At 40.8% G+C, this 15,582-nt stretch overlaps 1 protein-coding gene and 2 long non-coding RNA genes across 19 annotated transcripts in view; 2 read left to right on the top strand and 1 right to left on the bottom strand.

Annotated features, from left to right (window-relative positions):
* Positions 1-5,760, top strand: part of sulf1 (sulfatase 1) — a 66,403-nt gene extending 60,643 nt beyond the window's left edge. For 8 of the 10 annotated variants that reach the window (XM_077508638.1, XM_077508640.1, XM_077508639.1 and 5 more), the window contains 2 exons: positions 579-702; positions 4,218-5,760. In XM_077508638.1, the coding sequence (XP_077364764.1) occupies positions 579-702; positions 4,218-5,041 (948 nt within the window). In that variant the 3' untranslated portion in view covers positions 5,042-5,760. Of the gene's footprint in view, positions 1-578; positions 703-1,535; positions 1,570-3,790; positions 3,842-4,217 lie in introns of all 10 variants that reach the window. The other 2 variants (XM_077508645.1, XM_077508646.1) reach the window with 2 other exon arrangements.
* Positions 5,761-7,228: 1,468 nt separating this feature from the next.
* Positions 7,229-13,648, top strand: LOC144009633 (uncharacterized). 3 transcript variants are annotated; one of them, XR_013280997.1, is made up of 4 exons: positions 7,229-7,430; positions 9,559-9,621; positions 11,205-11,288; positions 12,395-13,648. It is a non-coding gene; the product is annotated as an uncharacterized LOC144009633 (long non-coding RNA). The 3 variants fall into 3 exon arrangements; XR_013280998.1 differs by having other exon boundaries at positions 7,230-7,430; positions 11,205-11,249; XR_013280996.1 differs by lacking the exon at positions 12,395-13,648 and having other exon boundaries at positions 7,232-7,430; positions 11,205-11,647.
* On the bottom strand, positions 12,929-14,454 carry LOC144009632 (uncharacterized). 6 transcript variants are annotated; one of them, XR_013280992.1, is made up of 6 exons: positions 14,054-14,414; positions 13,774-13,803; positions 13,662-13,713; positions 13,538-13,590; positions 13,136-13,174; positions 12,929-13,072 (listed from the first exon to the last, which is right to left on the bottom strand). It is a non-coding gene; the product is annotated as an uncharacterized LOC144009632 (long non-coding RNA). The 6 variants fall into 6 exon arrangements; XR_013280991.1 differs by having other exon boundaries at positions 13,538-13,602; positions 14,054-14,387; XR_013280990.1 differs by lacking the exon at positions 13,538-13,590 and having other exon boundaries at positions 14,054-14,415.
* Between the last annotated feature and the right edge of the window lie 1,128 nt (positions 14,455-15,582).

Genomic DNA, 15,582 nt, shown 5'->3' with positions numbered 1-15,582 from the left:
TACAGTTTTGAGCTTTTCACTTAAGTAAAGTCACAGATTTTTTTTTTAAGATTTTTTTTATGGTCTTGTTATATTGCAATTTTTTCTGTCAATATTTTTTAAATCTTTTTTTTTTTTTTTATGTCTTCACAGTTTTGAGCCTTTCACTCAAGTAAAGTCACTGATTTTTTTTTTTTTAAGATTTTTTTTTATGGTCTTGTTATATTGCAATTTTTTCTGTCAATATTTTTTAAAACTTTTTTTTTTATGTCTTCACAGTTTTGAGCCTTTCACTCAAGTAAAGTCACTGATTTTTTTTTTTTTAAGATTTTTTTTTATGGTCTTGCTACAGCACAAATTTTTCTGTAATTTATTCCTTTTTTTTTTTTTTTTTTTTACATGCTTTTAATGTGGTTATGGTTTCGCTATATTGAGGATTTCAACCAATTGCAGTCCAACTGGTTTGCAGATTTTTGTTAAATTTCAGTTTTTGTTTTTTTTTTTTGTTTTTTCTCCTTTGACAATTCCAATGTGTTTTATTGCACCTGCCCCAGTTAGCGAGATAACACCTAATAAAGCATCTGTGTTGTTGTTGTCAGCTGACCAACGGCGTGTACGAGGTGGATCGCGACGTGTTGAACTCGCTTCACGGCCAGCTGATGGAGATGAGGAGTTGCCAGGGTTACAAGCAGTGCAACCCCAGACCCAAAGGCTCGGACGCGGGTACGTCAGCATTCACACACTCACCGCCGCTACGAGCACACTGACTTTAAAAAAAAAAAAAAGAAAAACTGCCTCGCGTACAGAGAATGAGTTTCAAAAAGTGGCCACGCACGCATCGGCATGCCGCATGATTGTTTTGGGAATGGTGACCGATGCCTTCGTTCGTTCGGTCGGAGGTCACGGAGATGCTCGTGGATGCGTGTTCTGATGTTTGATTTTACACATACACACTCAACCCTCTTCCTCCTCCGTCTTTGTATGTGTGCTTGACTCTTTCTTCCTGTTAAATTGCTGAAATGGTTTCAAACACAAGTGAGTTCATGCCTCAAAGTTCCACGGACGTTTATGGTGCTCTGGCCTTGTACAGTTCAGGATAATAGCAGTGTGGATATAATTTATATGATTTAAAAAAAAAAATGAATAAATAAAAATGTTTGTTTATGTGGCATATCTGTCAGTTATTACAGTGCTGCAAACCTGGAATTTATAGACAGCTGGTCGAGACCAACAATCACTACTCTCAAACTAAAGTGTATTCAAAACAAACATAACTTGGCCTAAAGAAAATTTGCTAACTTAATGCTAGCACGCAATGCAAAACCTCATGGGGCCAGCTAGCAAAACTAGCATCGCTATTGCAGTTCGGAGATCTTTACGCCTGTATTCTGGTGCCCCCTGGTGGGTACAGCAGGAACTTCCATTCCTCCTTTTTCCGCATGATGATCTCTCATAGTGTGTGAATGAATCTTTTTTTTTTTTTCTTCTTCTTCTTCCGTCGGCGTCTCCTTTGAATCGGATGATTAACAATGGATTGCTTTTATGTTCCTGATCAGGAGGTAAAGATGGAGGCAGCTATGAGCCACACAGGTATCCAAACATTTTTCTTTCTTCTGTGGCTTTTTTTTTTTTTTTTAAGCCTCTTGTCTGGTTCCGTTAACACCTGCATGGGCCTCACCTTCGCACTAATCCATCCATGACGTCTGCATGGGGAAGGCGCTTCCGTTAACATTTTGATGCGGTCCGACTGCAATCTTTTCTCCCTGCTGGCGCAGCTTCGTTCGTCCCGGCGGGTTGCCGACTTGCCATTGTTTTCTTTTCAGAGCGGCGAGCGCTCCCGACCTCTTTTTCGGAGGAACGCATGATCACGGTCCATTCGGCCATTTTAGTGCACGTCTATGACATCACATGCATGACATCATATCATCATCATCCACAATTTCAGGGATAGTTTGACATGGATGGGTTACAAAAAAAAAAAAAAAAACTTTTACACTTCAGTATCTAAATAGTGGACTCCATAGTCTCCACTTAACTGAACCGCTCCATTTTCTCCAGGTTGCTTGTTCTCACATTTGAGTGTACGTGGCTAGAAATTGAAAAATAAACATGCTTTAAAAAAATAAAATAAAAAAATCTTTTATACGTCACAGTACCTAAGTATTTGACTCCACAGTCTCCTCTTGGCTGCACTGCTTCATTTTCTCCAGGTTGTTCGTTCTAACATTTGACCAAGTAGAAATAACCGAAATAAACACACGTGCTAATGTTAGCATACCTTGGAAACTGCAAAACCTTTGCTATACCAGATACTGTCAATATTTGGCTCCGCATTCTCCACTTGGCTGCAGTGATCCATTTTCTCTCGGTTGCTAGTTGGTTGAATTTGTTTGGAAATTTCAAGGATACATGGGTAGAAATGACAAAAATAAAAATGAGCTTGCTGTGGATGTTGCAATATTAGACTCCACAGTCTCCACTTGGCTGCAGCACTCCATTTTCTCCTTTATTTATTTTTTTTAGCATTCTTGCGTTGTAAGAACAATTTCGGACACGTCTAGAATTAAAAGAAATCAACACACTTTTTAATGTAAACTTCATCTGTCCAGTGCAAATATTAGACTCCTGAGTCTCCGTTTGGCTGCAGTGCTCTGTTACTGCTCACATGCTACTTTTGGAAGAAATATGTCTGATCACTCATCATTTGAGAGTTATTGCAACGTTTGGTGATAGATTGGCCAGATAGGACAAAAAATAAACAGAAATGCTAACATTAACTTAGCCAGAGTGAAGCAGTATTCGAATCCACAGCCTACACTTGGCTGTAGTGTTCCATTTTCTCCTGCTTGCTAATTGGTTGAGTGTCATTGTAGCATTTGAGGATGAAAGGCCAGAAATGAGTAATAAATTTATGAATATTAGCGTGCCCTGGGCGCTGTAAATATGAGACTCCACAGTCTCCACTTGGCTGCAGTGCTCCGTTCTTGTTGCTTGCATTTCTCCTTTTGGGTAAAATTAGTCCGATAATGGTCACTCCTTGGTTGAGTGTCATTTCAAAGTTTGAGGATTCAATGTTAGAAATTACAAAAGGAAAAAAACTGAAGTTAATTTACCGTGTTCTCCGCAGTCTCCACTTGGCTGTTGCGCCCATTTTTTTGTTTAGTTGCTTCCATCCATCCATCCATTTTCTTGACCGCTTATTCCTCACAAGGGTCGCGGGGGCTGCTGGCGCCTATCTCAGCTGGCTCTGGGCAGTAGGCGGGGGACACCCTGGACTGGTTGCCAGCCAATCGCAGGGCACACAGAGACTAACAACCATCCACACCCACAAGCACACCTAGGGACAATTCGGAGCGCCCAATTAACCTGCCATGCATGTCTTTGGAATGTGGGAGGAGACCGGAGTACCCGGAGAAGACCCACGCGGGCACGGGGAGCACATGCAAACTCCACCCTGGTAGGTCCGAGCCTGGACTCGAACCGGAGACCTCAGAACTGGGAAGCGGACGTGCTAACCACTCGACGACCGTGCCGCCCATGTTTAGTTGCTTTTTTTTTTTTTTTTTTTGTGTCATTCGAACATTTGAGGCTATGTGGTTAGAAACGACCAAAATAAACAGATTCTAACGTTCGCTTAGCTGCAAATAACGTACACCGCAGTCTCCACTTGGCTGCAGTGCTCCGTTTTTAGAAACTAAAATGTCAAACTATTCCTTTGCTGTCCACCATCATCATCGTGATCACGTCATCGTCATCCTCATCCCACACCGTGACCACAATCTCAATTTGACGTGTTTTTGTCGCTCGCCAGGCGGCAGCAGCACCAAAAGCGCTCAAAGAGGAGACCAATCCTTTCCTTCCTGTGAGTCGACCAGTCCAGTCTCGCAACAACACAAACACAAAACAGTTATGAAAGAATTTATTTTTTTCAGGAAGTTTTTTTTTTTTTGCTTTCTATTTTGAATTCTGCTGCTTCATTTGCTGATTGTTCTTTTGCTTTTATTTTTCTCTCTTTTGGTTTTAATTGCAGGTTGCCGGCCGCGCCTCTTTTCACTTTTCACGTGTGGCTTTGTTTTTGTGTCGGATTTGCCGGCTTGCCGAACGCTTCCTTGCCGGCGGCGGCATGCGTTTGCGCCGCTTAACCGAATGCATGACGCTGGAGCTTAGCCACAAACGAGCGTTCTCCCCCGTTTGTATGCGGCCGATCCTTAAAATGTCCTCTCTGCTGTCTCCCGCAGTGCACTCTGGGATGGACGACAGGGTTAAACTGCCCAACCTGACGGACGAGGACGTCAACTGGCAGGGACTGGAGGATCTGTACAGCATCAACGAAAGCCTTTACGACTGGAGGCCCGACTACAGCCCGGGGCCGGACGACTGGGCCAACTTCCGCAAGGACGTGGACCGCCTCTTTGCGCCGCCGCCTCTTTTCAACCAATCCCGCCCGTCGCTGACGCTTCAGGACTCCGCCCCGGACGAGCTGGGCTCTGGGGGCGGGGCTTTCGAAGCGGGCAGCGGGGAAGAGGCCGCAAACGCCTGGTCTGGTCCGTACTTTCCCGCGGTCTACGTGCCGACACCCGCGTCCGCCCTACAGAAGAAACCAGATCCCGACCTTCTCCAGGGGCAGCCGGGGGGCCCGCCCCAGGTTGCCCTCCCCACGACCTCGCCTGCTCCTCCACTTGAGAAGAAACCGGATCCCGTCGCCAACGACCTGCCTCGGGTTCCGGTGCGTCAGCTGGAGGAGCTGGACGGGGACCCGTTCAGCGGCGAGGGCACGACGGAGCTGGACACACGGCACGACGCCGTCCTGCGCGCTCACAACTCCCCGGGGCCCCACCCGACCCACATGGAGGGCGCCGCCCCTCGACCCAACCATGACGAGGGCGACATTTTCCAGGACCAAGACTTCTTCCTCCCTCTGCGGCCCAACGTGAGGCCCGGCGCCGCCCCGAGCGCCCCCGGTCGGCCCACCCCGCCGAGTCGGGGCTCCGTGGCTCCGCCCCTCGCGTTGGTCCTGGAGGGCAGCGGCTCTCCACCTCGACTGAGCGATCCACAACTCTGACCAGACACGTGACTGACACGTCAGTCATTCAGACTTGTATAATTGACTTTCAAAGTTATTTTTTTACATTATTAATAATTTTATTATTAGCTGACAGTGTTATGATTTCTTTAAAAAAAAAAAAAAAAAAGTATATATATATTTAGAGAGAAGCCTTAACGCAGCTAAGTGTTGGGATTGAAATGGAATAAATTCCATGCTTTTTGTTTTTAAGGAGTGTGAGTGAGTGTAAAAAAAAAACACACCCCAAATGCACTTTGGAGCTTTTTTTTCTGTTTTAAAATATGTTGAATGGTACGAGAGATTGTTTGCTTGTTTTGTTTTCCACTGGTTTAGCTAAGAAAATGTTGAATTATTTACTTTGCAAACACATTTAAACACTTGAAATTGTGTGCGCGCATGTATGTTAGTTTGGAAGGTTCATCGTCCTATTAGTTGTAAATTAAGGAACCAATACATCTACACTTGATTGTATTATCAGACACTTCACAATTTTATTGATGACAAACTTGCCACCATAACATATCAAAATATTGTTCCAGTGAGGAAATAAGCTAATATCAATCAATCACCTTCATTTTTGCACATCGGGTTGTACTGAATTGTAAGGCATGGTGCTCCGATATGATCATGTGTGGTTGGCTGAGTGTGAGCGTGTGTGCGTGTGAAAGGATGCTGGTTGCTGGAAAGCCATGACAATAAAAACCTCTCAACCATCACAGTGCATGATGCCTTGTTTCCAGAGGAGTGGCCTGCCAGCAGGCAAGGCAGGGGCTTTATTAAGAGTTCTTTTAAGGTAACGACATTATTTAGATTATGTTAAAATGACCATTTATATTCAAGCTTTAATTAGAAAAAAATTGTAAATTGTGTATGTATATTAAGGCTTTTTTTTTCTTTTTTTTAAAATCATCATGCTAGGATTTTTTTTTCTTTGTAAACCATATTGTATAGCAAGGTGTTTTTGTTTTAAAAAAAAATGTATATAGTAAGACAGATTTTTTTTTTTTTTTTTTTACGACCATGCAGTTTTTTTTTTCTTTTTCTTTTTAAGACCATGTATAAGGCAGATATTTTTTTTGTTCGTAAATGGCCATGCATAGGTTTATTTTTTATTTATTTTTTTAATGTTTAGTAAGTTAAAACGGTCATTTATAGTAAAGCTTTTACTTCCATTTTTTTTAAACATGTATAATAAGGCCTTTAAAACGAAACCAAAAACAAGTGATTTTATTTTCCTGTTTTCTGACTCACTTGGGATTCTTGCTAAAGTTAAACTAAAATAAAAATTTTAAAAAATCACTTAAATGAAGCACAAATAATTGTGTTTATTGAAGATGCAGAGGTGCAATTTTAAAATGACGTACAATGTATGGTAGGCCTCCTGGGCACCCACTCCCTTCTTGCTTGGGACCCCTGGGGAATGTTGCTACGCCATTATGTGCGCTTTGTCCGGGTGTGTAAACAAGGCAAACCTCACCCTAACGTCAGAAAAGGGTGAAGCATCCTTCAATTGTCCGAATTGTCCATCTGCAATAAAACTCAACTCTTCCATTTCTTTACAGGTGCTAAAGGAGGGAAGGTTGGCAAGATTTGAATGGATTTTTAACTGTAAATTCAATAAAATTGTATTCAATTTGAATGAATGAAATGAGTCATTTTTGCAAAACGTATTATTTTTTTTTTTTATGTCTCAGTTTGAAGAACTCCAAACAGATTTTAACTGTCCATGAAATCAGTCCACAAGCAGGGTCACTTGATTAGTCTGTACTTTAGCACTTATATAAAAGGTCTGCATGAAAAAATGTCAGCACTAAAATTCACCTCCCTGAAAAAAAATCGTGATTTAATGTGTTTTATGACTACAATGGGATGGGGATTTTGTTGGTATGACTGTTTACTATTTTGCTTCTGTATGCCATGTTCTGGCTGTAGATTCCAATTTGTTAGATAAAGAATTATTGAATTAAGAATAATACCCGGATTTAAAAAAAAAAAAAAAAGTTAGTGACTCCTGGTTTGTGCAAACGAGTCATTTAAAATGTTGAAAGTTAAACCTTTAAATTATGTTTTTTTTTCCTGTAAGACATACAAACTTGGCAACAAACATTTTTCAATACAGATCAACAATAACTACCAAGGGAGCAGCTATAGTGAGCTCTCGACTCAGGCGCGACCCGGAAGTTAATTAAACATCGACCGGAAAAGGAAAATGAGGCTTTGTGTTTTGTTTGTTTCACGCACATGCTTTCAAGTTACGTTAGTAGGTCATTTTTGATTGTTTATATTATACAAATAGCGTCCACAATCAAGGAATATTGTCTCCACGTCGGCTGCTGCCGTCTACCTGCAAGTCAGCTGAAGAAAAGTGGCGACGCGTTGTGAAAAGGTAACTCGTGTTCAACTTTTCCACGTTTTCATTGCATCGTTCGCTAAAAGTATGTTTTTGTTGAAAAAGAACCATCGTCTCTTACTTAGCGTGTCCTCGGTTGACTCGATTAGTTTAAAATATTTAGTGTTTACGCAATCTAACCAGATACGATATCACTGTCCAATGTAAAACGTGTTTATTTCTACTTGTCAAAAAAGAGAAACTGTGAAAAGATGATGATGATGATAACAGTAATAATAATAATAATAATAAATGCAAAAAAATAAGAATAAATGCAAAAATAACAGACAGCAGGATTAAAGAAAATCCCGTTTTTGAGTTTGAAAATGTTCGAATGAGTCAGTAAGTGTTCCTGATGGCTTGTGGGATTAGTTTATGCTGCATTTGAGGATGGTCGGAATTTATCCGAGTTGCTTTTTCCCAGATCCGACTGAAAGCGTTCGAGGCGAATTTAAACAACCAAAATTGTGGATAGTGATAATTTTATTTATTAATTCATTTATTTATTTATTTATTTATTGTTCCTCAAAACTCATTTTGACCCCCAGCAAACTTGCCTTCTCGCAATCTTGCTTCATTTGTTTTGGGTTTTTGTTTTTTTTTGTTTTTTATCTTAATTTCATAATCATTTCATACAGTTCAGCACCGTATAATTTCCTGCTCCGTCCACGGGGAGACAGTATTTCTGTCTCCATTGAAATGGAACGAGCCGTTTCTCGTTTAAAATTGGACACTGAAAAACATAAATCGAATCTTTATCTGGACTTTCATTATGTGTTTATTTTGCTCAAGTCCGCAAACAAAATGTGATTTTAGTTTGTTTTCACTCGAAAGACACTCTTCTTCTGCTGTTAATTTTTCTTCTTCTAGCCACTAAAGCAGCAGCGGCCCACTGATCTGTATATCGCTGTGGCTTGTGGCGGGGTGGTCACTATTTTGTGGACTTAAAGAAAAGATGCCTCTGCCGAATCTAATATTGGGGTCTAAGGAACTGAGCGATAAAAGAAAAAGGGGGTCTTCAAAGCAGCACATAACGTCCACAAAATAGTGACCACTCCGCCATATATATACAGATCAGCGGTCTGCTGCCTTTAGTAGCGTAGAAGAAGAAAAATTAACAGCAGAAGAAGAGTGTCTTTCGAGCGAAGGCAAAACAACCTCAAGGGAAACAAAGGTCGCATTTTGTTTCCCGGCTTGTGCAAAATAAACGCATAATGGAAGGTTAGATAAAGACTCGATTTCTGTTTTTCAGTGTCCAATTTTAAAAGAGGAATGTTCAATAGAGAAAATCTCGAAATATTGTGAGGTGTCTCTTAAATAAATGCGCGTGCGCAACGATCCACAAACGGACTTTCACAACTCGCAAGCAAAAATCATGGACATGCACAACTAAAATAAAAAAAAAAGACACGTTAAAATAGCGGATATATTTGTGCATCTGAAAAACACATGAAAATCAAGAAAATGTTTGTGGATCTGAAAAACACTTGAAAATCACGAATATGTTTGTAGCTCTCAGAAACTCCATGTGAAAATCACGAATTTATTTGTGTGAATATTTTTTAGACAAATCTCTCCCCATCACGGTCTGTGTTTCCAAACGAGTCGCCGTTGTTAAAAGTGACGTCACATTGTAGTCCCTCGGTGAAGTCGTGATACTTTTTTTCTTCCTGATTTTGCATGTGGGATTAAAAAAAAAAAAAAAAAGGGGGATTTCCGAGTTGTCGGGGCGTTGCCGTACTCGCTTCCTGGTTTGAAGTCAGAAAAGTCCGACTTCCGACCATCCTCGAATGCAACACAGTTCCAGAGGGCGGGGCAGAGTGTGTGGGTGATGGGCGTGGGAAGGGTGGAGTCAGCAGAGCTATGTGAGCGGGTGGGGCGTGGCTTAATTTGGACTGCACTGACCTGCTTGCTCCATGCATGTATCCCTTGCATTCTATGAAAAATCATCAACAGACAGATTATCGTCAAAACTTCAATAATATGACATTTATGAAGTAGTGATGCGAATATTTAAGATTTTTTCAATTGTTTGAAAACCAAGTGTTTTATGCAAATGAGCACCTATGATATGCAAATGAGCTTGACTGACTGCTTCTGTTTCTGTTTTCTTGATGGGATCGAGGCCGTTTGGGTCATGGATGAGTCTGCGCTACAACCATGCGACTGGAAACCTGCTTTTCGACAGGTGCGTGTACTTTTTTGACTCAAAATGTTATGCTGTGTGCTTGAGGAGGCGTGTCTGATGCCACTTAGCCATTTGGCAGTGCACTTTGACTTCTGCTTGATGTACTTAGACACACACCAGAACAACATTCAATGGTTCACAACTTGTGCTTTTTTAAAAATCACATTGGTGTGGCCCAAATTAGTAAAAAAAATTAATTTAGAAAATTAAAAAAAAAGTACAAACAAAATAAAAACTTTATTTGTCAAATGTATTTTTTTTAGAAAATATATTAGTTTGCTATTATGTTGTCTACTTATTAAAATAAATAAAAATACTATTTGTTTAAAAAAAAAAAAAAATCTGAAATAAAAGCACATGTCCAGGAGCATTGAATGATGTCGTTTGGTTCCACTTGTGGCAGTGTTGTGCAGTAGATGAATTGAGTTTGCTTCTAGAGAGATGGTTGGTTTTTGGTTGCGCTCATGTACCGAATGACTTTCCAAAATGGCTAACTTGTTAGGTACACCGTAGTTGTTGTCTTGACTAGGGGTGTGAATTGCCTAGTACCTGACGATTCGATTCGATATGATTAATCCCGATATGAATTTACAAGTCGATTGTTGCGAATTTTTATTTATTTTTTATTTTTTTACTCAAATTTAGAAAATACCATTTTCATAGGTCACGATTCGATTTGATATGATTAATCCCGATATGAATTTACAAGTCGATTGTTGCGATTTTTTTTTACTCAAATTTAGAAAATACCATTCAGTAAATTTGTGCATGTATACTGTAACATTTGTATGAAAATGTATTATTTATTGATCTGAAACTTCAGTTTTATAACTGTAAGCTACTGTATTTAACAAACAGGTTGTAACATTTTTCATGTTTGAACAGCGTTGAAATAAAATATAAAGGCTTAATGTTCCATTAATATAATATTCTTCCATGCTTAAGGTGTAAAAGTTAGACGTTTTGTTGAATATTTTTTTCATCAAAAATGGATGTTAAAAAATCGATTCGGCTGCCTACTGAATCCATTTGAGAATTGCGAGCTGTAGTATCGCGATATATTGCCGAATCAATATTTTTTTTTAACACCCCTAGTCTTGACTAATGTATACAGGTTATGATAGTAGAAAGTCCTCAAGTGTACCTAATCAAGTGTCCAAATATTTGGTACAATTGGTCTTATTTCTTGACTATGTGGACTGGATATAGTCTATTGACAGATAGATCATGTCCACAAATGTCATGAGTGGGCAGTTGAACCTCTGCATGCTGTTTCTTGTGGCCTGTGAACTTCAACATGCTATTGTTGTATTAAGCGATGTGTGCTACTTGAAATGCACTTTTTTTTTCTTTTTTTTTTTTAATTGCTAAAAATTGTTCTGGTTTTACTGATGATTCCACATGCTAACCTTTTGCTCATTATTTGTATCTGTGGCATTTTAATGACAATTTGGCATCAACTCACTGTCAGTTTTGTTGTTGTTGTTGCGCTAGGTATCATTAGACTTAGCTGTGACCCTGAAGTGTTGTAATTTGCATGTGAAAGAGCATGACTGTCTCATTTTGTTTTTGTTTCCTGACAGAATGGAGGTCTTGGATGAACACGCAGACTCCAGACTTGAGGACAGGTGTGTGCGCTATTTGGAGGCAAATGTCGTGTTCTTGAGGTATGTGATGTCACTAAGCCATTTCGGAAGTGCGCTTTAACCTCTGCTTGATGTACGACACAGCAGAACATCATTCAATGCTTCTGAACGTGCTTTATTAAATGATTGAATATGTTAACACGATTTTTTTTAATCAATTGTTATTTTTACCCATTTATGAAAATAATTGTATTCAAACACGTGTCCAGAAGCATTGAAGCTCGCTTGTGCTCATGTGACATCACACACTCAACACAACATGGTGTCGCGTACTGCTACTTCCATGTACAGCCTGTCAACCAACGTTTGTAACTTGAGTCCAACGTTATTGCAAACAAAAAACTGCTTGTCTGAAGTCAAATATATTGTTCAACTGCAATGAGTGTCTCCGTGTTTTATTTCCAACTTTTCAAATTGTGACGATTTTATGCGTTCAGGTGGTCGTATTCTCAAGTTTTTGAATGGATTGCAGGTGGATTTTTCAGGTTGTTCTTGAAGAAGTTTTGGCCTCAGGTCCGAGCTGGCGTTCTTGGTTCATTTTCAAGGTCAGATGGCGGATTTTTGAGCATGAATCGAGGACGCCTGCTCGGACCAGAGGCCAAAAACGTCTTCAAGAACAGCCAGAAAAATCCACTTGCAATTCATTCAAGACCTGAAAAATTCTCTTTGCTACTATTAAGTTTCAACATGCAAATGAAAGGGTGTAGCTCCACCCACTTTTGGGAAAATTCCTAATTAATTTGCATAACAGACCACACCCTCTCAGAATCAACCAATCAGCTGGCTGTATGCAAATTAATTTGCATAGCCACACCCACTTTTACACTCCAGACGGGGAAATTTGCCCAATTTGCATAGCCACACCCACTTATGCAAATCGCTGGGGGGTGCTAAATTTGCATAAACCCCGCCCACCTCTGGAGCCAACCAATCAGATTCTGGCACTTATTCAAAACCCACCAATCAGATTGCTTCCTGCTCAGTAATTTGCATAACCCCACCTACCCCACAACTTGGCCACACCCCTTTATTTCACAAGATAGACTTAAAAAGGTTTTGTAAAGTGTTGTAATGTTACAAGAAGAGTTCAGGAAAGATGCAATTTGACAACTTTATTTTTTTTGCAGAGTACATGTTGAAATGGCAAACTTGAGGGAGAGGAAAAAAAAATGTTGCATGACTTGATTGCCGTCTCGTCGTCACCAGGAGAAGTAAGACCGCAAGAGCAGATCGTGCAGACCTAAGACAAAAACGACAGTCAACTTGTGCATCAAATGGTTTTGAAATGTGTCGAACCCACCAGCACAAGAAGGTGCGCAGACAACCTTTGTAGAATTTGGGCCTATCGCTCAAACGGCTGCATCGCCAGGAAGCCTGCCATGTTCCTCGGCACCTGTGGCAGAATATTGGAAGATGGAGAAGCTCAGAGTCGACAACATTCAAAGCTTACCGTCAGTCAGTTGCGTCAACTTCAAGCTGATGGCATCAATGCAGCACCCAAGGAAGTGTTGAACAGTCTCTGCCTGGTGAAGTGGACTCTTAACACATTAATAAAAAAAAATGAAAAAAAAAAGATGCGCCAAGTACAAATTGTTGACAAGCTTAAAGAAAGCTGACTGTGAAGAAAACATTGAATGCATGATAGAACACTCGAACACCAGTCCAGCTTCTACTTCTTCAGTTTATTAACGTGTCAAAAAATACAAATAATCCAGCAGCAGCAGGTGCAAGATCTTGGTGGTCAGGCAGTTTCTCCCTGATGACCAATTCAAGACGGGAAGCCTTCCACAATGCTTTGGCACCACCTAGTGGACATAAGCAGAAGAAAACCAATGTTAACATGTCAGCACAAAAAAAGATAAATGTACCTTTGAGGGTTCCAAGTTGAGTGCAGCTTTGAGGGGAAACTTAAAAAAAAATAAATAAAAATAAGTTCAAGTAAGTTTAGCAAACTTTCACGTCAGCCATTTTGTTTTGCAGCATGTTCAAACCCAGGCATGGCCAGCCTCATACACAATTGTTGTTCCTCAGGCAGATCTACTTCAAGTCAAGATGCCATTGAAAAAAAGCAGGATGTCAGTGCAAGTCACCTGACACGTCCTTACCCTCCTTCAGTTTTGCCCGGAGAGCAACTACAACGTGAAGCCAAACTGTCAACTTGTTTTTCAAGAAGCCCGTGGGGTGGCGTCAACAATGAGGTAGTGTACAGCACATTTTGCCATCCTAGCCCTTTGAAATTTAAACATTTTTTGCTTGTAATGTGTTCCCACCTGAATCGCATCAATGGAAGTATTCTGTTGGCATTCAGCAAGTTGTAGCTCATCTTCACCATGTGCTGAAAACAATTAAAAACGTGCTATCACATTTTAACGTGTATGAGTGTTTGTGTCTCACCAGTGACGAGAACAGGGCTGAGCTGGACACAGTGTCAATCACCTGCGGCATGCTGAAAGATACGGTGACAATACATAGTTAGCTTAGAAACATACAAGCACGTTTAGCCTACCTTCTGCCAAACTGCGTTCTTCTCCACACACTGGAAAGGGGGAAAGTGCGCCGCGTTATTCAAGACTTGCCGTTAAATAAGTGCTTTACTTACCGACACCATGAGTTAGTGTAATTTTAGCACGCGGTCGCCATTGAGCAAACATTTTAGTTAACATGCTAGCAAGGTGTTTACATGCTGAAAAGGTGGAAATGTTAGGTTACAACTGCGCGTGTAAAATTGAAAAGGTGGAAATGTTCTAAGTCACAACTACCAGTGTAAGAAGAATTTTAAAACAAACCTCTTGTCAAAGCTTTTGGTCATCTTGTCGAGTTGTGTGGCGAAGAGCAGGCGGAGGATGTCGACGGGATGCTGTCAGGCTGGTGAAGAAAGATCGCTCGTTCCATTAGCCACGGCTTAAATAGGTTTTCGGTAACTACGTCATCACGTGCTATTTTTTTCAAAAACTTTATTTAATCAAGAAAAAAAAAAAAAAGTCAACTGCAGTTGGACAGAAAATGTAGATGAATTCAGTAACGTGTCCGACGTTGGGATCGAACCCTGCTTCTCGGAACCTGAGACCGCGTCGTTAACCATTCGGCTATACTCGCAGTGAACCGCTAACCCTTTTGGTCGTAATTATCCCATAGAGTGACAAGTGAGAATTATACAGTCACTAATAATTCTCTGAATAGAAATAACAAAGCAGAAGTAGTCAAAGGCGAGATAGTCGAATGGTATACGACGTTGCCTTTGGTTTATTTGTTCTCGGGTTCGATCCCCGCACACGTCAGTTTTCACGTTTATGTAGTTGAGGCTGCAACGACCGAGGATCGAACCCGGATCAGCTGAACCGGAGGCAAAGTTTTATACCATTCGGCCATCATGGTTGAAGTTGTTCGATGTTTTTTCTTATGTATTTATATGGTTTCGCACATGGGTATACCAATTAATAAATGTAAATAGATCCACGTTTGTTGCTGGACGGGCTAGCCGAGTGGTGTACAACAAAGGCTGCGGTGCAGTGAGTACCGGGTTCGAGTCCTGGTCCCAGCAATTTTTACGAGAGTATTTCTCGAATTATTGAAAAACGAACGAAAGCCTCGAACGCGGTACCACCGGGAGGGAGTCATTGTCTTATTCCATTCGGCCATCTGTTCACGGTGCAACTTGAAAAAATTAATGAAAGTGATGAGTACGCTTCTTGTGATTCAAACTCAAGGTTGGGAATTCCCAACTCAACCCCCCCCCCCCCCCCCTTCCTTCGTTCAACCTACTCAAGTTACGAATCCAACGATTAACAGCTCGCGAACAAGTTAATAGTATTCACACCCTGAATGTAGTTACTCCAGTCATCCACAGGAGGGCAGTATTGCATCGTATTTCAGTTGCTTGTCCTCGAAAATTTCACCACGACTTTTATTGACTCTTCCAGTGGACTCCACTCACACGATTCTCGACGAGTCTTTTTTTATATGTTGAACTATATTTCCCTGGCTGCTTTAATCATGCGCGTCTTATAACGGCACGCTTATTGTTTTAGCACATCATTCAACAATGACAAACGAGCCGAAACCCAGATTGAATGGTCATCCTTCCATGGATCGCGCCATCTGCTAGGCGCATATGGTACTGCACCCAAGCCACTAATTTCTATGTGGAGAACTTTCCCACCCCACCACCACTTTTGAACCCAATGATCTCCTCGAGCAGTGTTTCTCAACCATGAACCTCGGGGCACACTATCCAGCCTGTTTTCCATGTCTCTATATTCCAAAGCAGGTGAGGATCGTTATCAGGCTTGTCAAAAGCTTGCTGATAAACTGTCAT

The sequence above is a fragment of the Festucalex cinctus genome, chromosome 20, assembly GCF_051991245.1.
Source record: "Festucalex cinctus isolate MCC-2025b chromosome 20, RoL_Fcin_1.0, whole genome shotgun sequence".
NCBI classification, from domain to species: Eukaryota; Metazoa; Chordata; class Actinopteri; order Syngnathiformes; family Syngnathidae; genus Festucalex; species Festucalex cinctus.
This window is presented reverse-complemented; position numbering and strand designations above follow the sequence as displayed.